We start from the raw sequence: 24,032 nt of genomic DNA on the forward strand, positions 1-24,032 counted from the left end.
AAATTAAGTGTGATTAGAGAGAGAAGAAACACAACAAGAATAAAACATAATCACAAGCTCAGTGTGTGCTCAGCATTTGTCTGCATTTACATCTAAAATGCGCTACGACGGCAGCTACCACAGTCTGCGGTTAAAAGACGTGATTACAGCCGACTATCCCCGCGTCTTCACGACAGCTGCTGCTCTCACAAAGTCAGCGGAGTCTCCCTGAAATCCGGGGGTGAACTCGAAGCAGCTGCAACCAAACCAAATCCCATTTCTCCCCCAGCTCTGTTGTTGATTCTGCACTCCGAGTTCACAAAACAAAACGACAAATCGACTTTCAAAATGCACTGATGAATAATGATCTTTTTCACGCTTGTGCATATTTTCCTCAATCGTGTTCATTACACTGCCGCAACTCTCAAAACAAAAACAAAAAAAATGCTCCAGTCTCATTTCGAACGCTATTTGTCTCCTGCTCAGCACACTTCTTTCACTCCCACGTTAAGCAGCTTTCTCTTATGTGGGATAAGCCAAAACAATATCAGCCTGGAAACGAATCAAGCAGAAGAATAGGTGCTGTGCAACAAAAACTGGACAATTTCTGGTCTTTCCCAGGTGGCGGGGGAAAGAGTCTGCATCTAAAGGTCTTTTTTTTTTCCCCACAATGAAAGCTTTTCTAGGACCCCAGGAGCGATTTCAAAAGCTTTATCCGCTTCTCAACTGGAGGATACAGAGTTCCACGGTTATAACATAAAAAAAAAAAAAAAGTCCCTGTAAGGAGGTGGTGATTTCTGCTGCCCCCAGGAACCGAGGGGCCAAAGTTTGCTATGCCGGAATCTGCTGGGTGATCAAACAAAGTTACTGTGGCTGCTACACTTTCACAGCCGAATTCATGCGGCACAGCTGAGGGCGAGTTTGATATCAGTACAATGAGAGGCCGCCGGTGAGCCTCTGAATGACAGAAAGCCCGTGTGAAACACGCCGATAACACTTGCTGACTTTGTCAGTGCAGTTCAGCCCAAGTAAATAATTGATTCTCAATCAATTCATTAGGTCAATTAAAACATTATTGGACACCGTTTTGCACCAAGCTGAACACTGATTGTTCACAGTTGAACAGTTGTTCATTGTTTTTGCTTCACATTTTCCTTTTTTATCCTAATCAGTACCTAAAGGTTTTAAACCATTTCTCAAATTTACACAGAACAGCGACTGATGGCGGCTGGTACGCAGTAAGCAGTATTGATCCACCACTCAGATTCTTGCTCTGATAAACCTACTTCCTCAAATCTTCTGTCTGGTCAACTTTGCAAATCAAGCAGATAGGAAAAGTAAAGGAGCACGAATCGTCTCATCTGACTATGCAGCTATATTGACGCATACGGAACTGTTTAGTCTCCCCTGCCGTAATGTGCACAACAAACATAATCATATTCCTAAAACTGAGAGCTGCCTCAAGGGTGTTGGGTACTACAATGGACTTTTTCTACGAGACTTCCTGAATAATAACGACTTGCACAGTTCATCCTCAACCACAGAACTCGGTCATACATGTGAAGAGACTCAGACGGTTATTAACATTGATTTGCCATGGTTCTTACTGCTTTCTCATTCCTCTTTGTTCTGGATGAAACACAGGCCCTCCATTTCCCAGCGCCCCCCATTTCTACCCCGACACCGAGGCGTGGTGGCACTGGAGTAATGAAAAGCCTTTTGAGGAGCAGGTTGCTCGTCTGCCAACCAAGACTCAGGGATCACGATTCATTTGGTCGCTACTGTTTAACTTCTTCGACAGAGACAATCCTACAAAAAGCATTACATTCTAGTTCATGTCACTGCTTAGGTCAAAAAATACTGAAACTATCCAACTAAGACAGGGTAGTAACCCAAACGGCATGGGGAGATCGTTTTGCTGTGGTATCGGACTGACTGACCCACAGTCAGCTTATATCAGCTCCCGATAGACGGATGGAACAAATCCATACAAGAACATAACATGTTTTTTTGTCTGTTTATCTCAATTTGCTGTAAATTCAGTAAATGATTATTTTGTAAAAGTTGTTTAATTCTCCCTAATTTAATGAAAGAACATATTTCCAAAATATTTCTTCAAAACTATCGATTAGGTGACATTTTCCTGGAAGTCAATAACTCTCACATTTTCAAATTAAGTGTAATGACGGCTAATTTTGGAACGCGCCCTCCATGTTTACCCAGAAAGCCGCTGGGTGCCTGTCGGCAGTGAGTTTGCTTCCCCCTATGTTCATCAGTCTGTAAATGAGGATAAGTTTGTGCAACTCTATGCCCACTAATTCATACACACCGTGGAGAAGAACCGTTTCTTTTAAACTGCTGATCGAAACTGTGTGAAAATGCAAAATGCTTTGATTGAGCTGAAAAACAAACTCCAAAGAGCAAGACTCTTCTCTCGCTCCTCAAAGTACGGCTCACTTTTAACCGAGAACAACGGAGCGGGAGAAGAGCGATCACGTCACCAGGCACTTATCAATAGTACTGCGACTCTCGCCCAAGCTCGAAAGACACCAGCTGGTGTAAGAAGCTCATAAGCCCGAAGGTTCTTTGTGCACGTACAAAATACATGTGCCTTGCTGATTAAGAAATCAGCCAGTAAAACAGCAACCCATTATAAATTAAGGCGAACGCGCTGTGAAGATGTTATCGGGGCGAGGCGGCAATGAGAGGCAACAAATGAGGGAAAATGAGGAGTGGTGAGAAGAAAAGATGACCAATCATCACGTTATTCAGGACAAAATCTGGAAGAACACCATATTTGCATTTCTATCAGCAAAACCCAGGCTTGGGTTTCTTAAAAAAAAAAAAAAAACAATCTTGTTTGAATAGATGTGTGAATTAAAATGATGGTCAATAAGCTGCAAACTTGAGTTCAGAGCAATCGGAAATTGCACAAGATTATAGAAACTGTGACATTTTGGGAAATGTACTTTTTTTTAATTTTGTCATTCATTAATTTAACTCCACTCTCACACTATTTAGTTAAGAGGTCCATCTGTTGCTAGACTGGAAACTACAGCCAGCCTGGCTTTATCCAGAGAAACCATGTCTTCATAGAACCTTTGTTTTATTTGTAAAATCCAATTTAAAAACAAACAAACAAAAAAAAAAAAAACATTGGGACAAATCAGCTGTTTGGGCATTTAGAGACAGGTAACTTATTTGAGCCGTTCCAGCCAGGATTTAGAGGTCATCGTAGCCTGAAGTTATTAGTGATGTTCTCGTGGCTTCAGACCAAGAACATGTCTTAATTCTTGTTCTGGTAAATCTCACTTAATACAATTGGTCATAACATAATACAAAGCACTAAGCTGGTTTCAATCAATTTTCTCAGATTTCCATTTGTTTGTTAACAAGTCATCAGCTCACACTGAATGGAATCATGGAGTTCCACAGGACATAGTTTTGATAATATATATTCTTCCTGTTAGAAATCCCATTAGGAGACAGCGTTACCTTCCATTGTTAAGTCAATGACACACACATCTATCATTAAAAGAAATGGTATTGATCAGTCTTGAAGTTTATCTTAAAAGTTTGGATGAGCTGAAATTTTCTGCTACGAAACTCAAATATATCAGAAGTTATTACATTTGGCCCTAAACACCTGAGAGACAAACTGTCTGAACATTTCATCCTACTGTACGGCATTAGCTTTACCTCCAGCAAGCTTCCTGAGGAACATGGGAAAAATCTCTAATCATTTATCCTTTGACTCTCAAGTTAAACAAGTTTGACAGATTGCTTTTTCTCACAAATGTGATGTTTGAAATAGATTGGCTCAAAGGGCTGTTACTTCCACTCTTGAATTTGGTAATTTATAATATGTGGGTTTTACTATGGAAACCTGCAGTAGGGTGGCTACACTGTAATTAGCGGTATGTAAATGACCCAGAATTGAAACCGAAATTAAATTAGCAGCTTACTAATCTAAGATGATTAGATGCTTGCATTATTTCTAAAATTAGTGGGCACTTCAACCTTCTATCAAACTTTCCAAGAAGGATAATGATGAAAAAGAGAGAATCTGTAACTCACACTTCTTCTTTCAACATGGGCGGCCAAGCTTGCAGGAGGAGAATGAGCAACTGGAAGTCCTCAAACTTGTGTGCCGCTTCCAGAAGCTCCTGGAAAAGGGCATATCGTTTATCCTCATTCTCCACATCTTCTATCTGGACCTGAGAAAAAAAAAAAAAGCAGGACAGAGATCGGGAATCAGTTTCAGAGCGAAAATTAAACGGCTGTGAGGACCTTGATTGCTCGCTTCACCCTGATCACTGAGTGTGAAGAACAATTAGATTAGACTCTGGAGCGTTTAGAGGAAACATCCATTTCTGTCAAAACCTGCTACATGTGAAACACTGCAGATAAATATAAAGATAGATACTTGTACCATCCACTCAGAAGTTCACCCAAGTAATCTGCTATGTTGGCCGCTTCCAGCACTCGCCACCCAACAAGAACACGAGAAAAATATGCAAGCAGCTTTCAGAGACTTCAAATGAAGTCTGCCTCCAACACACTTGGCAAACTAATGATTGCAGTAGAAAGTTGTGGGCAAGATAATCTGAAAAGACGTTGATTTGAATGAACTGGAAAATCGCACACAGTCAATCTGGAACTCCATCAAATCCTTCAGTGCTTCAAATGGAGCGCTGAATGGACAGAACAAGGCTTAATGTGCAGAGGAAGAATACATTGTTATTAAAAAAAAAAAAGGGAAGAAGAGGAAAATCACCTGTGGCTAAACTTTCTCTGCACTGCAATGAGAAAGCGAGTTATTGAGAGGTGAGAAAAGAGAATGAGGGCGGGTTAATGTGGAAAAAGTGGGAAAGGAAGGTAGTGGAGAGAAAGTAATTAATTTTCCTCTCCAAGGTTGGGTTCTGGTGTGATTTAACAGTTCAGAGAGCGGCTGATTTCTGAGGGGAAAACTACAACCTGCCAAAGCACGGCTGCTGCAAAGACACCGCGAGCATACACACACACACAGACACACAGACACACACACACACACACAGAACAGTGTGGGGGTTCAGTTCTGTATATGTCTGGTGATATTTAGTATTCAACACACGCCGTTATTTCAAAGGGTATTCATAGCAATTTAACATGTGCAATTACAGGTAAATATGCCCCTTGTGCAGAGTGGCCAGTTGAAAATGTTTGTCTCAAGAGCCAATAATAATATAGGAACAAACCATTTATCAAATGCAGAGGGATTGTGGGGATTTTTTTCAGTGCTTTCATAAAGAAAATTTGAGACTTGAATTCAGTAGTTCAAACTATGACTGAACCTACTGCCTTTCAAATGTTGAACTATTGCACCACACAATTTGAATTGTTCACCCTTGCTTCAGAAGGGCAACGTTTTTCTGTTAATAGTGGGGGTCTGCCTAAAAATGACACATCTTATGGAACAAAATCAGCCCATCAGTAGATCAAAGTTGATCTTTCATTTTATCACAATTTTTAACGATGAAACTATAAAGGCATTTGAAAATTTCACAGCTGATGACTGTAACTGCAACAGAGGTCATCGCATCACATTACTTGTAGCAGCGACACCCCCCCCCCCCAAAAAAAAAATAAATAAAAAAATAAAAGATATAGTAGAATAGGTGATTTGTGCCATCAAAGATCATAGAGAGATCTGAAGTTGCCTCATCGGCTTTGACTCGAAAGCATTTCAAAAACAACATTAGAGATGTGTCGTAATTAGCATTCTCAGCCCACATCAGGAGGACTCCGGACCAATTCCAGGTCAGGGGCTGTTTGTGGGATGATGATTGTATGAGTTATTTTTAAGAGGCGATTCTGCTTCCTTCCACAAGCTACAGACATGCACATTAATATGTATGGCTGTCTCTGCGTCAGCCTCTTTGATTGATAAAGCAGCTACAGGGGAGTGAGAGATGGATGGACAGGTCATTTTCTGAGTCTGAAGAAGAAAAGGTGCCCGTGCAAGCAGCGTAGCGTGGCTACCATTCCTAATACGACACCTTTTTAGTTCGCTGCTCTGAGGTGAGTATTTTAACTGAAATGATGAATATCCTTGAGTTTTTGTTGTGATGTCCTGGATTTCTTGGATGAAGATGTCGTAAATCCTTTCACTTGTCGAATCACATGTTTCAGAGACAAGCTTGGACTCACCAGGTTTGTCATTTTGAATATTTGACAAAAAAGCATCTTGAGATTTCAGCTTGAAGCTCTGCTGCAACTCACACAGAATCATTTCAACACTTTGGTTTTGTCATTGATCGATCCCTTTGTTTGATGGTCAAGGCCCGATGAGCCGAAGTGATTAACTAACGATCTACTTGCTCTTTTCGCCGCGTTGCTTGCACCGGCCCGGCTGATGACTTTCCATTAGCCAGTCCTCTGATCAGCGGACGTCTTTATCTGATGCTCCAACCGCCGCTTCTGAGACGAGGCATGATGAACCTTTAATTTATGCCGCGAGCCGCGCGCCAAATAACTGGCAGCACAACAGATCCACTCCTCGCCTTGCAGTCAATTGCCTTATGATGGGGAAGGGGGGAACGGACGAGTAAAGCTTAAGCTCAGGACCCTCTGGAAATGGAGGTCATTTGGGAAACAGAAATGGAATCTTAACTACCTGTAAAAAGCCCTCACCGCAATCTAAAGCTCTCAAATCCATCACTGAATGTAAACTGCAACCCAGAGCCTGTTCATCATTGTTATTGCCTGACTGCATTATGAATACTGAACACTTTCTAACTACTGAAGCCTTTTATAAGTTTTATGGCCGCAGTCATTCATTCATTATCTTTGAAAATTCAAGGGTTTGCGAGACCTTGGGTTTCGCTGATAATGTCCCGATTACATGTTCCGTCCCAGAATAGAAAAGTGATGAATTGCAAATAGCCGGTCACATCAAACTCTTACATTTTGTATTAAAGCCTATCACACACAGGAGTGTATACACACACTCACACACACATCAAAACTCACTTACTGTCGACAAATTAAATCACTGCCAATTACAACGCGGCTGTGAGGCTTTTATTTTCTTAACAAGGAAGAATGGCAATTAATTATGCCCAGTGATTAAAATCTGCATTTCCTCTGTGGCGTTGCACAAAGAACAGAGTGCATTAGGGCAAAGCGAGGTGGGAGTCGGGCCGAGATTGTCCGCCAATAACAAAACATTTAGCACCGAAAAGCCTGACAAATGAGATCAGATTCATGGTCCTGCATTCAAACACCCAGTTTAAATATCAGGAGTGCTGACACCGACCGCCATATTTACACTTATAGCACTTCCTCAACACTTCTTCAGCTTTGTTTAACCTAATGCAGGCACTTCTCCTCATCAATTTTCCTCACTTTGAGAAACTTTCCATTACCCTTTTTTCCTCTGTCCTTTCTTGGTACAAACTTTTCATCTCTATTGAGATTCAGGAGGTTTGAAAGCAGAACCGGCCAACAGCATTCATCATAATGTTTGCAGTCTTGTATGACAGCATTTTCATACAGCAAGGTCATAAGAGTCAGCTGGTAAAGAAACCATTTCTGTCAACTAAGTGTGGTAGTTTTGACGTACTCAGGCAAAGCTTCAACAAAATTTCAAGTGAAAATACAGCTTTTTTGCAGCTTTTTTTTCAGAAAAGTTTTGCCTTTACACAGCAAAGTTTCGAAAAAGATGTCCATTCACACAAAAACCCTGAAAAAGATGTGGGAAGAGACAGTCCACTGTAAACATTAACAATAGTGAGTATACAGACATTCGTACGGGCAGGCGATGAAGCTGGACTGTGGCTGTTTCTCAGTCGGCAGAGTGGTCGTTTCTCTCAGTCAGGAGGTTGCAAGTTCGATTTCCCATCTGACCCACATGTCAAAGTGTCCTTGAGCAAGACACTGGACTCCAAACTGCTCCCAAGGGATGGACTGAGCACCCTCTTGGCAGCCGTCTCCATTGGCGTGTGAGAGCGTGTCTGAATGGCTGAATATGATGAACAGTGTAAAACGCTTTGGGGACCGCTCAAGCGGTGGAATGGTGCTATATAAATGACATTCATTTACTCTTATCTATAAAACTACCAAGTCCCAGAAAAATATGGACTGGGAGTGACGCCACTCTGGAGGCCACCATTGCTGTCAATCCGGTCGTGCGTGTGCAAACTGTTTCCAAACAGTTCCATTTCCCTCCGTTTCCAGGGATAAAAGCTGGAGTGTGTTCGAGAACTGGCACCTTGTGAGCCGTATTATGTTCACTGCTTATGGTAGGAAATAAACAAAGAGAGAAAACTGATGTTGTCAACATCTACAAATGATTAACTCCTCAGCTAAGACAGTGGGAAGAACACAAGGCCCAGGTAAGCAGTACACACGACCTAAAGGGTGACAGTGTAATGGTAAAGGGACACATTTTCTATCAACACCGCCATGTGAGCTGCAAAGAGGTCAGCAAACAATATCATATGACCTGAAAGCAATGAGCGGGAGCGCACAAGCGCACACAAACAGAAAGCTGCTCATTTTTTGCAGCATGTAATTTCAAGCATGAAACCATTTCCCCCCCTCCGCTCGCACAGGAAACGGCATTGTTAAATTATGCCAACCGCACGCTTGCCCACTCTTACTGGAAGTAGCCGTGCTTTTAGCAAAATGATACACAGGGACACTGAGAGCCAGAGGAAAGCATGGAAATGAAGTGAGCAGACAGGAGGAGGCTGAAGCAAATGAAACATGACAACCTGTGGTAACCAAGCCGGTGCTTCATTGTTCTCTGACAACCTTTTACTTTTCAGCACAGGGAAAAGTGGAGAACAGCATGGAGGGGTTTGTGTATATCGCGGTGTTTGTGTGCAAAGAAACACAGCAAAACAGGATGTTTGGGAGGCGTTAAGCTTTAGTTCAGAGTATTTCTTTAGGAATGTATTATTCCTCTAGACACAAAATGAAGACGACGCTCAATTAGCGAGTATTACAGCAAAAAAGCAAACAAGCTGAACACCACTCTAATTGCTGAATGATATTTTATCACAATACAGGTAAATTCTGGTTTCATGTCTGCACAATGGCTGCTAGTGAAGCTGTAGCAAGAAGAAGCAAATCGAGCCAGCCCTCGATAGATTGCCTGTGAGAAAATATGAAGACCCCTTTTGATGGTCTGTTTTACCATAAAACAAAGTAAAACCGAACACTGACAGACACAAACACTCAACAACATACGAAAGCAGCAGCCTCAAATATCAAAGCAGTGAGCCGTTTTCCCATGTCTGCCATTGATGCTGGAACGTGTACTATTCTGGTTTTATCTGACATGTGCATGTTTCTGAATGAAAGAGGAGCCTGAACTCCACTGAACAGAATCCCACTGCCTGCATTGGACAGACACCTGCATTATGAGTCCAGCCAACACAAAGCTACTTCATGAAAACAGTGGCAAGCACCAAAAAATTAAGCAGACTCTAACAGAAAAGGATGCTCATAACCCAAAAGAGTTTGCAGCAGGTTACTGAAAGCAATCCTGGACGTGCAATTTTCTGTTAATGTGCTGCAAAAATATCAAATTAAAACATGGAAATGATGGCTTTTTCGATTAATTACAAAGAGAATTACTATCAGTAGTACAGTATAGGAGGAGTCTGTGAAAGTTGATGTGAATTGTGTGCAATGCATCATTTTGGAGTGGCGGCTTCAGCATATATAGCAACACTTCACACTAAACTGAGGTCACAGGTCAATTCGAGTTCACCACTACTGAAAGGAGGGCACACTGAGGCAAGATGAATGTTTGCATAAATCTTCAATAATAAGCTATAAGCTCTCTGGAGTAGGATTCTATTGAGAGAAAACACCAAATAGCAGTGGATCGGTTTATTTAGGGGCCCCAAAATTATGTGCATAAACAGAGATACAGCCTACCTTTTGTTAAAAAAGAAAGAAAAAAAAAATGTTTGAGAGGCTAATATATTGCCTCTGGCACCAGAAGCAAGATGGCATAAAAAGATATGTGAAGACTGCTGAGACATTTCAGTGTGAAACATGATATTCAGTGTCAAAGAAGTAGCTTTTAGCGGGGCATTAAAGCCAAACCACACATCCAGCAGCACAAAGCAGCGGCTGGAAAGGAAAAGGTAGGCATTTTGTTTTAAAGTGGACAGTAATAACTGCTGCCTTAAAGCCGACTGGAAACCTGTCGGAGAGAGCAAATGTCTCGCATTGCAGACATTTCTGCTTAATTAAAAGAGTTTGCGAGGTGGCACAAAGGCAGAGTGTCAGAAAGTGGCAGCAGACGAGCGGAGAGAGAGATTCAGGACCGATACAAAAGATGTTTAGAGGCTGCGAAAGGTTCAACTACCTATTAGGAAAGGGTGACAGATGAGTGCGTCCACGGTGAATTTTCTGGTGCTTTTAGGAATTTTCTACTTTTTGGTTTTTCATGTTTTTAAGTAAATTTGCATATTCTGATAAACAGTTTAACCAAACTAAATTAGTTTATGTGCAATAATGTAGGGAAAAAAAACTTTTAAAGTCTGTGCTGAAAATTAATGAGGTGCCATTAATTCCTCCAAGCACTGCTCAGATATTGGCCTTACCTCCCATGCATGTCTGAAAAACATTTCTGCGATAAAACTGCAGCAAAAACTTCATCTTTTTAAACTGGTAACGATTTTTTTTATTACACCAGGAACAAAAATAACAGCATGTTGCAATTTTCCAGTAACAAACAAAGCATCTATTGACTGATTAAAAACTGCAATGCAGCCTCAGCATATGATAATAAAGCACGGGGAGAGTAAAAGGGAGTGCAAGTGAGGGAGATCAGGGTGAATCAGCAGACAGCTCAGGAGTGAAAACACACACACACACAAATATACACAAATGCACAGAGTTCACCAAAGGACAAGAAATGGCAATCCGGCACGAAACACTGCAGCAGACAAGTCTGGAAGACATTTTTTTTCCCCACACATTAGCTAAAACTCCATGTGTGTGTGTATCCATTTAGAGGAACACACATGCACCAACACATATCAAGGAGTGTATAAGCAGGCACAGCTGCTCGGTACACACAATCAAAAACAAACGGCTGAATGTCACAGAAGCAAAGCTTCAACAAACTCCCTTGAAACAATTTCCTCCATATGTCACAGTGTTTCCTGAGAGGAAAAAGTAGAAGAAAAAAAAACACACTAAATAAATATTCCAACATCAAAGCACTCTACTGTAGCCTTTTAAAAGTGAACTGCTTTCACTCGGGTGACACTTGAAGGTAATACTGTTGATAATTTTAGGCAGACACACACAGTGAATGAAGAATGCCCCGCCGTACTTCAAAATCTTCACTCCACGGCTGCGAATCCACTCATTCAAACTCCCTAATCAGGCATTGAGATATTTTTGTTTTGATACAATAAGCGCGTTTGCCAACAGAAACGGAGGACATGTGCATATTTATAGTCCATGGAGAGCCCTCACACCCCTCCCTTTGGATTTCTTCAACCTCTTTGGTTTCTGTGCAGCTACTTTTTTTTTTTTCACCAAAGATTTATGTGCGATGCAAGTTTAGATACAACAGAGATGGCAACATGAGGACATTGCAGAATCCAACCCCCACCTTTCCTCATAATACTTTGATAGCTTTCATAATCTTTAAATATTTTGTAGTCTCCACTGTAAAATAAAGCACAGCCACAACTTCCTGTTGGTTCTGAAAAACTCTGCTGATATTTTTGTTTCTGGCTTCGACTATTTATTAGCCGTCAACTCAAAACAGACAAAACTAATAACTGAGGGCGACCAGTTGTTAAATTGTTGTATTTGTGCACAAATTTGGTCTGGAGCCTCAAGTATTTTCATCCAATCAAGGTATTAAAAGAGAAAGCTGGGATCAAAGTGACAGAGAGTGAGTGTAAATAAAGGAGCGACTTCACGTTGGATGACAGCACTCCTCCGGCATTGATGAAGCAGACAGGGTCTGAGACACACGCCGCGCAGAACAAATAAGAATGAGGCCAATTTGCTGGAGGCAATGAGGAAAAATAAAGCAACAGTGGTCATTCACTTTTATCTTACGGACTTCTTGTATGAAACATAATATACGGTCTAATATGGGGTATTAGGATGAGACGCGAAGAAAGAAAGAGGGACAGACAGATTCATCAGTGTTCTCACGCAGCAATCGAAGCATTTCGTTTTTTGCATGAAGAAATTAAATGAATCAAGATGGAGAAAAGTGTTTGTAATGAAGCCTCATTATTTCTCCGATCTGCATCAAATCAGACAATTTTATATTCATTTGAAACATTTTTTTTTTTTTTTAATGAATGAATTACATTCATGACAAGATTGAACATGCAAATCACAGCCGGAAGCTTTTAGTGAAACTAACGATGAGGCGCATTTCTTTTAATTAATGGTTTTGTAAAAGTAGAATCACCTGAAGTCATACTTCAAACGTTTCCAGACCAATTCTGATCATATGAGAGACAAGTGATTGCCATGTGTTTATTTAAAACAATAAAATAGCCTGAGAAGCATTAGTGACTCGATTAAAGCATTTACAGGACAGCTGATAAGCTAAACCGTGCACAAACAGCTCATGGCTATTTTTTTTTTTTTTTTTTTCTGCACGAGTTGAGACACGGCATACACAGTCCTTAGTTATGGTCAACCTCTGCAAACATGGAAGGAATAAAAAATTCACTACTTAACTTAGCAAAATGATAGAAATTCAAAGCACGGGTGAGTTGTTTTCATAGTCATCACCCAACCAAATGGATTCCTATCAAGGCAGAAACTCGTCAGAGTCTATCAGAGATTCGGGAGATTACAGTGACTAATCAATCAGCCGTCTGCATTGCACGTAAGCATTACTGTGATTAATAAAAACGTGGTTAAAAATGAAAAGACGTGAGTTATTTCTGGACCGTACAAGTTGAAGACAAACAGCTCAATCAATCACAATCAGCAGCGTCTGGAGAACGAGCCCCGCCACTGGCAGCACAAGCAGCGGCGCAGGTCAAGCTCATAGCTGAAGATCTGTGCTATAGTTACAAATTAAACATCAAAACACTAAATATCCACAAAGTGCTGTTTCTTTCACGCTGAACAAAACGCATATAAGCCACCATCTTTGATAAACAGAACAGTTCTCAGGCAATTATGTTCAGGATTCTGCAATAGCTGGTTTGTTTCCTTCATTAAACTGAGCTATAACTTAAAATCCCTTTAGTATCCTTGTGTAAACAGAATCAAGTCCTCCATAAGAGCATCAAATTCACACATGCATTACCAGTGCAACTTCCTGAAAAAAAAGAAAAAAAAAAATCGAAGGATCTACTTTACCAACGTCATCAGCATGCCACACACACACACACACGGAGGACACATGTCATGCCACCCAGTCTGACAAACGCCGACCTGTGACTGATGTGTTGAAGCGTGTGGTGAACATATCATCATGGCCGTGCGTGACACGGCGGCCGACAGGTTAATGACCACTGCTGTCATCACAGTCTGTTTTGGCAGCTCTCCGCTTCACGATCATCACATCTTATTACCGCTGCCAATCACAGGGGTGAGTACTACCAATTTCACCTTTCTATCAAATGAGCAGCAGAAAGGAAAGACATCATTTTTTATCAACTATGATGGAAGTCGGAGGGGCGGGGGAGGAGAAATTCACCTTTAATGGTATCAGTGAGAACCAGGAAATGACCAAAACTGAACTCCTTCATGCAACTGCTTATGACTGCTCCTCTACATGTAATCACGTTGAGGCAGTTTCTTCTTTTCTTTCAGCTGATCGTCGCCACAGCTGCTGTTGTTTGATCTGGTATGAGGATGGCCATCATTGCTTCACCCTCCCCCCACCCCAAAAAAAAAAAAAAAAAAAAAAAAAACCTTCGAGATGTTTAAATATTTTGTTAATTTGATATTTCAGAAAAGAATTTATTTCTGTGTGTAACTTGAACATAATTTCCCTTAAGGGACCAATAGTATCTATATTCCTTTATCTGACAAACAAAACAGCATTCTTAAGTTTTCCAGTTCCTTTTCTCAGTTGTTTCAAAGATATTTAATATTTTGCTAATATTCAAGAGTTTTGACTTCGTCTGGATAAAACTCCTGTGTTCTGTGAAAGTAGACATGGAACTGGTTACAATGCAAACAACAATAATCCCCATCAACACTTATCTCCAGTTGTCCATAACGTATAACAGTGCTTACTAATAATCAAGGAGGAGCTGCTGTAAAAAGAAATGCTGGATAATCCTTGTAGACATCTGTATGACATTTTGTGAGAGTATTAAAACCTTTCAGTGGCCTTGAACTCTGTTAATCAAATTCATCATCCTCGACCAGTGGAGCATTTAAAGACATTTACTCAAGGTCTTTCTGCGAGACTCAATTTAAAACAAATGAAAACCATGACCTCAACCTTTAATCAGCAAATGCTAGTTTGCCTGATTTCGGTTCATCCTGCAGTGATTCATCCTTCGTGTTTACTCAGTTTGAAGAAGTGAAAATGAGACGCACAAACAGCCTGAACGCAAAATGCCTGCAGCCGTCACTGGTGAAAATGAATGAAAACACACTAACCCACGATGGCACATTTAACGGCAAGACACAGTATCTAAATATACATATGATGACTCTTATCGCCCCTCATGTACTAATCATCGATCATATCTTATCGGAAGTTTTTAATCTTGAGAAACCTCATCGATTTAAATATATTAGCGTCACAGCCGAGGTCCAACCTGGCGGCCTAATCAAGGTAAGGTGCCTCACGGAACTGATGGCCTTTAAAAGCATAATTCAGACCCAAAGCTGCATGCCTTCCTCCTGAATTTGTATGAGCTGTTAGTAAAACACAGGTGAACTCTTGCCCCCATCAACAAAACTGCCTGATAATCTTCTCTCTGACTTGGCAATTATCTCAGTCCTTGACCTGGTAGAGCGAGGAGAGAGAGAGAGAGAGAGAGACGGGGAGAACACGGGATGTGGGCATGTCAGTGTATCGGACTGGGAGTGCCAGCGGAGCCGTGGGATGCAGAGATCTCTCCGTCTGGCCTTTACTGAGCGCGCTCTGAATGAACTCATCAATATTCATTGACCTGCTCTGGCTAATGTCCCCAGCGACGGGCAGAATAAAGTTGCAGAGGTCGCACACTTCACAGGGCGAGAGAGAGTGTGCGAGAGAGAGAGAGAGAGAGAGAGCGAGGGAGGAAATGAGTGACGCCGTGGAATCGAGCAGGAATTGTAAGAGAGTGCAGGTTTCAGACGAAATGAAAGCAAAGAGAAGCAAACAGCAAAAGGGCAAAGCCTCGGGGCCTGTAGGGGGTTAGGGAGTTTATTATGACTTGAAAGTGATCACATAAAACATGCAGTGAAAACATAAGTGCAGAGATAAAGAGACACACACGCCTGTGGAGAACAAACAAACACACACACACACACACACCCTTGTGTATGCAAAGTGTGACATGACGACAGGAGAGCAATGAGAAATAAATATCGCTTTCCGAACCTCTCCCTCTGTTCTGCATGCTTTTCCTCCTCCCTGTAGTCTGTGCTGGATCTACATTGTAAAACATGACACTCGAGTATACATGACGGCACACGCCTCGCGAGAGGAGGAGGAAGATAAGAGACAGGGGAGCTCAGAAGTGAAAACACAGAAGAGGAGTGGTTCCAAAGCAGAAGTGGATCAGCGTCGGTGGTGGTGGTGGTGGTGGGGGGTGAAAGAACAAACCCGTACCTTAAAACCATCTTGACACGACGCCACAGTGGCACACATTAATGTGAAGCGCAGACGATCAGCCGCCTCTCCAGTATATTTTAATATTAAAACCGTTTGTGCCAGGACTCCAGTTCCTCCTTAATCATGCATGCATATAAGGGCCGATGAATATTCGAGCGGTGAGGGAGGACGAGGTGAGGGGACGGACGGCGCTAAATGATCGGCGTGTTGGTGCAGCAGCAATTACATGGCCGAACATGGGAGCACACACGCAATCAAGTCAAGAATCTGTTCTGAGCTTTAAATTGCACTAGTCCAAATTCAAATGCAGGTAATACACACACACACACACACGCGCGCACACACACACACACACTGAAAGTTTAAGTGAAGCCTTTATCTGCTGCCACAAAGAACTTGGCAAAAATGATAACGGCAGATGATTTCCCACTCCCACTTCATCTCAGATTTTACCATCTTTCTGCTTCTCTCTCGCTCTCATCGGGCACTCTGCTGCCCACTCCTATCACTTCAACCGTCCTCCGGCTCTTTCCCTCTTACTTTGTCTGTTGTCTGTCTCCCTTTCCACATCCCGTCCTTTCTTGTTTATTTCATTGCGTTGCCTCCTCTCTGGTGTGTCTTGACTGAGTCATCAGCGATCCCACCGAGATGACAAAGTGCTGTGCTCTTCTCTCCTGGCTCCCGAGTTTAAAAACTAAACATAAATAAAGTGTTTTCAGGGAGCTGAGGGGCAAAGGGGGTGGGGTGGGGTGGGAGAGAAAAAAGCTGCTAAAATAAGCGGAATTACAGTCGGGGCTTGGCTATCATGACAGTGACCTCTGATCTGTTGCATTAGACTCTGTCCATAAGATAACTTCCTCAACCCCATCACATTTATTATTTATCTAGTCGGGCAGAGTCTCTTCTCGCTCGCTCTGTTCTCGTATCGCCCTCTCCCTCCAGCCTGAGCTCATTCGCTTTCATCAGACGAATCTCTCTCAGCTCGGTTTCTCCTCACTTCTGCTCAGCTAATTCCTCGCACACAAACCTTGGACTACCCAGAAAGTTGTCTTCCACTTATGAACTTTCTAATCCTGCATCGGGGCCTGTGTAGCGGAGCGGTGGCTGAGATTCTTGTTCTATAGCAGTTCAAGCGTGGGTTGCATGTTTTCCCTGGGTGTGTGGATTGGCTCTGGGTTCTCCAGTTTCCTCCAAAAAAACAAGCACATGAAAAAAAACAAATGTGGATTTGAGTTTAACTGGCGACTCTACATTGCCTGTAGCTATGAATGTGTGTGTGTGTGTGTGTGTCTCTCTGTGTTTTCTCCGTGATGGACTGACAACCTGTCCAGGGTGTAAACTGCCTTCGCCCATTGTCGGCTGAGATTGGCTTCGGCGCGCGGCAACCTTGAATTGAAAAAGCGACACAGAAGACGGATGAACACTACATTAACAGCCAGCTCCCCCCATCTGACAATACATGACGTGTACGTCTGTTTGTGTGGGCCTAATGACAACGATCACGAGCAGGGGAAAAAGATAAATAAATAAAACCCTGTTCTGCCGACTGACACCAATCCCACTTGTGTTTCTGTTTGTATGCCTGTCGTATTGACATTGTAGTGACGACAAAACAGTTTGCCATCCATCTGTGCAGTTTTCTGTTCTTTTTTTTCCCCCTTCTTTGTATTCCGTAACGCGTTTTCTTGTCAAGGCTAAGTCTTATCTTAACGCCATGTCGTGGTACAATTTAAACTCAGACCTTCATATTTACACATACATCGGTTGGAACGGGGTGAAAGCATGCAGGCACAAAAACTGATATGCCAACAAACATACTGTCAAAGGCATGCGGTCTTTTGAAAACACTTCATGATTATATGTAAAATGGAAACTGCATGTGGTCTACATGACAACACAGTGAATTGATATGAGAAGCTGTCTGCCTCTGTGTATGCATATGCATGCCTTAGAACCCCCCCCCCCCTCCCTTCTTTATTATACGGTGTGCAAAAACAGTGAAGTTTTATAATTTTCTGCTTAATTGGTGCATGCACAATGAAAATCAACACCTTACCTTTAAATGGAAGGATGGAGCACGAAAAGGAAGGAGGGAGAAACTACAAAAAGACCAAGAAGATGACAAAATGGAGGGGAAAAAAAACAAGAGTGGGAATAAAATGCGTACAAGCGGTGATTAAAATATGGTAAATACTTAAGGTATGTGCTCCAAATAGAAATCAGAATACCATCCATTTACTTAATATGCTGTGCATGCCACCCCTCATCTTGCGACTGCAGTGCAGTGGTGCCCTGTCGCCTCGCACTGAGAACATCCCCAGCTGGTGGCGAAGCGCTGGACCCTTTCTGGATGGAGTTTCATGTCCTCTCTGTGTAATAAACTTGCTTTCTGGGTACTCCAGTTGCCTCCCGAAATTCATAAATATACATTTGAGGCATATTGTTGACTCTAAACAGCCGTATAGCTGCTTTCTCTGTGTTTTCTCTGGAGATCTGTCAATCTGTCTTCACCCACAGTCCGCTGGGATCGACTGGAATCTGTATAAACCCAATTCCCTGCTTTTATTCCCGGGGTTGGAAAACGGCCGTGAGTGTTTCGGCTTTCCAGTCCTTCAACCTTGGAGCACCCCGAGACCCCACTGAGAATAAAAGTGCAAACCCACAAAACGTATGTGTGGTTAACATGAGGGTCACCCTGAGATTGACCTTTGACATTGTGTTTGCAAGATGTCTGGGATGAATGCGGACATCAGCATTAAGTTTTTGAATTCTTCGTGTTGAAGTGAACTTTAAAGTTAGCAGTGAACAAATGTATTTCAAAGCCCTGTGGAAATGCTGCGTTCAAAGAAATTTGATCAGCAGACGAGCAACAACTTGAGAAAAGAAATCCTCTCGCTGTCTCAAATGCAGAAGCATAAAAAGGACATGACATTTTGAAAGGTGAAATGGTTAAAAAAAAAAAAAAAAAAAAGGGCCTCGGGAAAAGTCAAATAGGGGCAAGGTCAGGTTGCTGCCGTCATACAACCTCACAGGCGGCTCTCTCCTCTGCTCGGCTCATCCGTATGAGTTAGGCGAGGCACTGCGAGGCCAAACGGCGCCGCACCAAAACACTGTGTCGCAGCAAATGATCCATGACACTGACAGGGGGGAGAGGGGCTCGTAGCATGAATCACTGATCACTACTGATGAGCCCAGATGACACATTTTCATTGCACCCTTCCCCCAGTGCTGCGCAGAACGCAGGTGTGGAGTCCTCAACGCCCTGACCTGGGGTTGCATGCGGTTTGCTACAAGCCTTTTGTAGCCATTCATGCCAGCTCGCTGCCATTGGGATTTAGCACGGTAATTAGCATCTTCACAGTATAAAATCAAGGCCACTACAAGTGATGGCATTACGCTAACAAGCATGTGCACTAAGCAACCACGCAGAATAGGCGCTGACACACACACACAAAAACACGGCCACACATATTTGCTTTCTAATGTCACCTCTTTGTCTTTAAAATGTCACAAAAAAATATCCATAAGTATAATGTTGTTAGCGACATAAAGGCCAAATTCACAATATACACAAAGACGGGCGCGCCGACAAAACGGGCCCTCCGATCTTGACAGTGGTGACATTTGGATGCTCTGCTATTACGGCTAATCATTCAAAATTAAGCCACAAAATCTATTCCTGGCTTCACCTCTCACACCCTCCCAGCCTCTCCTCCCGTATCACAGCCCTCCCTCCTCCACGCCGCCTAAATGTCAGCATTTCAATTGGGCTCGTTATTACTTTCCTTTTTAGGTTTTCTCTGTGGCTAAGCAGCGTGTCAGGATGCCGAGGGAGGGAGGGAAGGAGGCAGAGATGATGTATCGGAATGGTAAGTGGAATATCCTCCTCTTTTTCAGTATCATCTCTGCATCTCAGCCCCTCTTTATATCTTTTATCCGTCATTATCCGGCTGCTCCCTCTCGCCGTTGCCTTCTGATATATCATCGCGGGGTCTGCGCGAGGCAGCGGCTGTGAATCACGCCGTGGCCTTTTCCACTGACACAGCCCGGCCTGACCCAGGCTGGACACGACCGGGCCAAGCCACATCCATCATGACAGCTCTGGATCGCTTCTATCACAACCTGGCACAGCGGGCTGCATCCGTGTGTGTGTTCCTCTATATCCACAGTTTGTTTGGATGTTTATGCAGAAGCATGCAGAGTGAAGGTAAAGACACGCAGATATAAACAGACAAGAACTTCTCTGATCCAAATGGAGAATTTCCTCCTGTACTGCAAAGGAGATCTGCACCAAAGAAACCAGGATTACACCAATCGGATCTGTGGGGAAGCACTGTGTGTCATCTAAACACAAACGGTCCAGCTATTAGAAGCCGAAAAACACGCAGAGCCGTAACTTCAGTAACCTTGGAGCTGATGATCATCTTTACTCTGTATGTACATTTGGCCTCCAAGTCATTCAGTTAAAGGCAGCTTGGATATCAGGAAACACTTCAGAGTAGATAAAAACAGGTGATAAAATACTTGTGTGAAGTCAGTAGATCCAGTGAGCGTGCACAGTGTGAAAGGGCTGCTTGTAGTGACAAACTACAGCTAATTATATTCCCCGTCTGCAGGTGCTTTACGGCGGAAAGCTATAATGGCTCGGATGCCCTGCTTCTCAATTGTTTTTCATTAGTTTCAGTGCTTTTGCTCTAATCCTTCCTGTTTATAAAAACAGTCATTACCTGGTGAGCACCACAAAGCAAACAGATACGGGTGCGAGTTGTCTAGTAAACTGTGGAACATGTAGCTGCTAAAGAGATGTTCGACACACATAAACACACAGACAAAAAAAGAGGTAAAATGACAGTGAATGCAGAGCTCAACAATTGTTGTGTTGCCAGGAATGCGACTTCACATGAATACTAATGATGCTCTGCGTCTGATGGATGTGAAAATATGTGCTAACAAGTTCAACGAATCGAGGTGATAAAAGGCGATGTGTCAGTGTTGTCTTTAGAGCTCGTTTTAGGTTCACAGAGGACTGGAAGTGTTCCCACACATTAAAAAGAAAAAAAAATAAATAAAAAAGGGACAGTCTTACCTTTCTGTAGAGATTCTGGGTGAAAGTGGAGCGTTAGTTTGTACCCTGAGCCCTGTGGTTATAAATGTGAGAGCTGGACGGCAGGTGAAAGGAGACATTATGAACAATACGCACTGATGAGCCGTGACCTGCAGCGCTCACCGACAATAAGACCCCCGTGTTACCAAATTGACCACGCTTTAACTTCAACAAGCCGTTTAACATTTTGGAAACACACGCTTATTAAGCTTTTCACAGAAAATAATTATGTGACTGATTAGCTTATTTTAGCACAAAGACTAAAAACAAAGGGAAACACTGAGTCGCTACAACTAAATCTGCAAACCAGCAGCCCTGCTGAGTTTATTAATCAACACAACATTACTGTTACCTGCAGGCAAAGCCGGGCTAAATAACTCACACCCTCGTGCTCAGGTAAGTGGCTCCTTCATATTTAAATGGGTGATTTCCCTTGGAGATCGACAGCAACTTACAAGCTGCAACGTTTCAACAATTACATCCACACTGAAAAATAAGAAAATGATTGGTTGATATATGACGTTAATAATATATAATGTTTTACAAAGCCTTTCTACCTACGCTTCATATTCATATTCATCGATTTGCCATTTTTCTTCAAATGTTCCTTTTTCTTAGGAGTTTGAAGAAAAAGAAATATCACGCACACACAGTATATGTGTGTGTAATTCATCAATAATAACGTACCCAGCTAATGTGTAGAACAACTGGCAGCAACTTTGACTCTGAAAAATTATGTGATCAACTAAAAACCCAAATTCTAATTTCAAGTTTTCTTTAAGTTGATTAATGAACCTTTTGGAGTCAGCCCAAACATTAAAAAAAAAAAAAAAAACATCTTAAATAATTAAAACACACTTTAATCTTTGAATCTATCAAAACATTCACAGCAATATTGGCAATGAGAAGAGAACCAACAAGAAAAACATACAAATGAGGCACAGCAAGCTCAGGGCAACATCTCTAAGAAGAAATCTGCTTATTTTCAAACAATAGTGTTCAGTTCCATCTTGCATCTAAAGATATAAACACCGGTTGGACACTATACACTGTGATTTCATATTATATGTTACATCTAAACGTTCAAGCCTCTCATCACACTTGGAAGTGTTAAGTGTGACTCGCAGTGCGCATTTATCTGTTCTGCTGCCGCCTCTGATCAGAGGCGGCAGCCTTAATCAGACGGCTTTGTCAAAACAGCGGCGAAAAGAGAGTAAAAGATGAGACAGACTCCAACTTATACTACTGGCATCACTTTCACACGCAAACTTCGCCTTGACAGCACGGTTGTCATGGAAATCACAGCGGGCGGCCTGTTTGTGCGCACACCGGTAATATGTGCAACGCCGCAATGAAAGGACGGGAATATGCAAGAGGGTGTAAGACAGATAGAGTAGTTTTATGTGGATGTGTGTTTTTCTCGCGGGTATCCTGCGGGGAGACAGTCGGGAGGGGGTCTTGCTGATTAGCTAAGGGATCAGTGGGACAGACGGGGAACAATACCGCCGTCTTTCTTCCTCTCCTTCTCCCCTGTTGTCCGTGCCAGCGTCTGACTTTATACTCAGCGAGTGCTACTTATCCCTGCCACCACTTCCCTCTGTTTCCGTTTCAACACGAGGTCGGGCGAGGGCAAGGCCGAGTCTCCGACGACGTCTTCGAGGCGACGTCTTGCAATCGGTGCCAGCTCTGTTTATGAGCCTCAGCCGGCGCGATTAATGCGCAACTTGCTTTCAAGTGCGTAACTTACACAATGGCAGCTCGTTCCAATCGAGGGAAAACGCACTAATTTCTTTTTTTTTTTTTTTAAAGTTTGCGCATGGGTTATCTCTGAGTGTCACTACAGATTTACAAAAAACAAAGAAATCATTTCCAGCTAACCAAAAATAACGACAAAACCGCATTTACAGGCCTTGGGTTGCTTTGGGGAGAGACAAGAGGAAGTGGCACTTCACCTGAAATGAGCTTCGCTCAACCAGCCAGGCTCCATTCTGAAGATTAATTAACAGATCCCTGGATTGTACTCTCCTTTAAGAGTGCACATGTGTGCCTGCTTCCGCGTGTGTGGGTGTGCTTCATCTGCCAAATGCCGGGAGTGCGCCCAATTAGTTAAAGAGTCCGGGCCCACACACCTGTCTACCTGCGCTGACAATGGCCCACGGCAGCGCCGCGCATACATTTACACTTTAATTAACCAGCTTGAGCCATTAATTAGTCAGTCAGATAACTTAATGACGAGCAACTCAACTGTCGCACACACCTCTGAGGTGTGTGTGTGTGTGTGTTTGTGGCTGTGCCTGTGCCAATGTTGTTTATAAGTTGATTACTAAGGGTTTAGCTAAACTAAAATATGTTTTAATACTTTTTTCCATCGTCCTGAACCAAGTTCCACTCAGACTTCCTCTTACCAGACATCTCAGTACAATCCTTTACAGTTTTTGATAAAATAAATGCATTCAATACATTCATCCAAAAGCCTGAAGTGCTTTTTTTTTTTTTTTTTTTTTTATACCCTGAAATCCTCTTTGAAGAACTGATTGTGCTTCATGTCAAGTGTGAAAATTATTTTTGGGCGAGCTTGATATTTCATGTGAAATGCAGAACAAATACTCAACCTGTCAAACGGAGACGCGCAACTGGCGCTATGAATGGCACTTTCAGAGATAACTTGAATTTGTAAAATACAGAACTGCGGCAGAGATCTTTAACAACGCTGACAAGTGAGAAAGCTTAAGAAACGCTCGTTGCGAGCAGTAATGAAAGGGAAGACGCCAGACCTTAACAGCATCCTACTTATCCCATCAACCGTACAACAACAGTTTTATCGCTCTGAGCCTATAATCTCCGATAATGGAAACGTTATGTCTGCATTCAAATGTTTTATTATAGGAGAGTTTGATTAAAACTTCCTCTCCCCATTTCAAGTCTTCAGCTCTTCATTTTTTTGTCTTGAACTTCCAAATTAATGACAAAAAACAAATTCTCACTTAGTTTGAGATCAGGTTATAAAATTAAAAAAAAAAAAAAAAAGGCTATAGGTGTGAATGACAGAGTGTGTGTGGTTGTTTCTTTTTCTGTTTTGAGTCCTGTGATGGACTGGTGACCTGTCCAGGGTCTATATTTGGCCTTTCAACCATAGACAGCTGGGATGGGCTCCAGCCAGCCGTAACACTG

At 42.4% G+C, this 24,032-nt stretch overlaps 1 protein-coding gene across 1 annotated transcript in view; it reads right to left on the reverse strand.

Moving 5' to 3' along the window:
- The window catches only part of nbas (NBAS subunit of NRZ tethering complex), a 161,240-nt gene that overhangs the window by 19,886 nt on the left and 117,322 nt on the right, over positions 1–24,032 (reverse strand). Inside the window, exon 50 of the mRNA XM_030109523.1 lies at positions 4,057–4,196. Coding sequence (XP_029965383.1) covers positions 4,057–4,196 — 140 coding nt within the window. The remainder of the gene's footprint in view (positions 1–4,056; positions 4,197–24,032) is intronic.

This window comes from Salarias fasciatus, chromosome 15, assembly GCF_902148845.1.
Source record: "Salarias fasciatus chromosome 15, fSalaFa1.1, whole genome shotgun sequence".
In the NCBI taxonomy this organism is placed as follows: Eukaryota; Metazoa; Chordata; class Actinopteri; order Blenniiformes; family Blenniidae; genus Salarias; species Salarias fasciatus.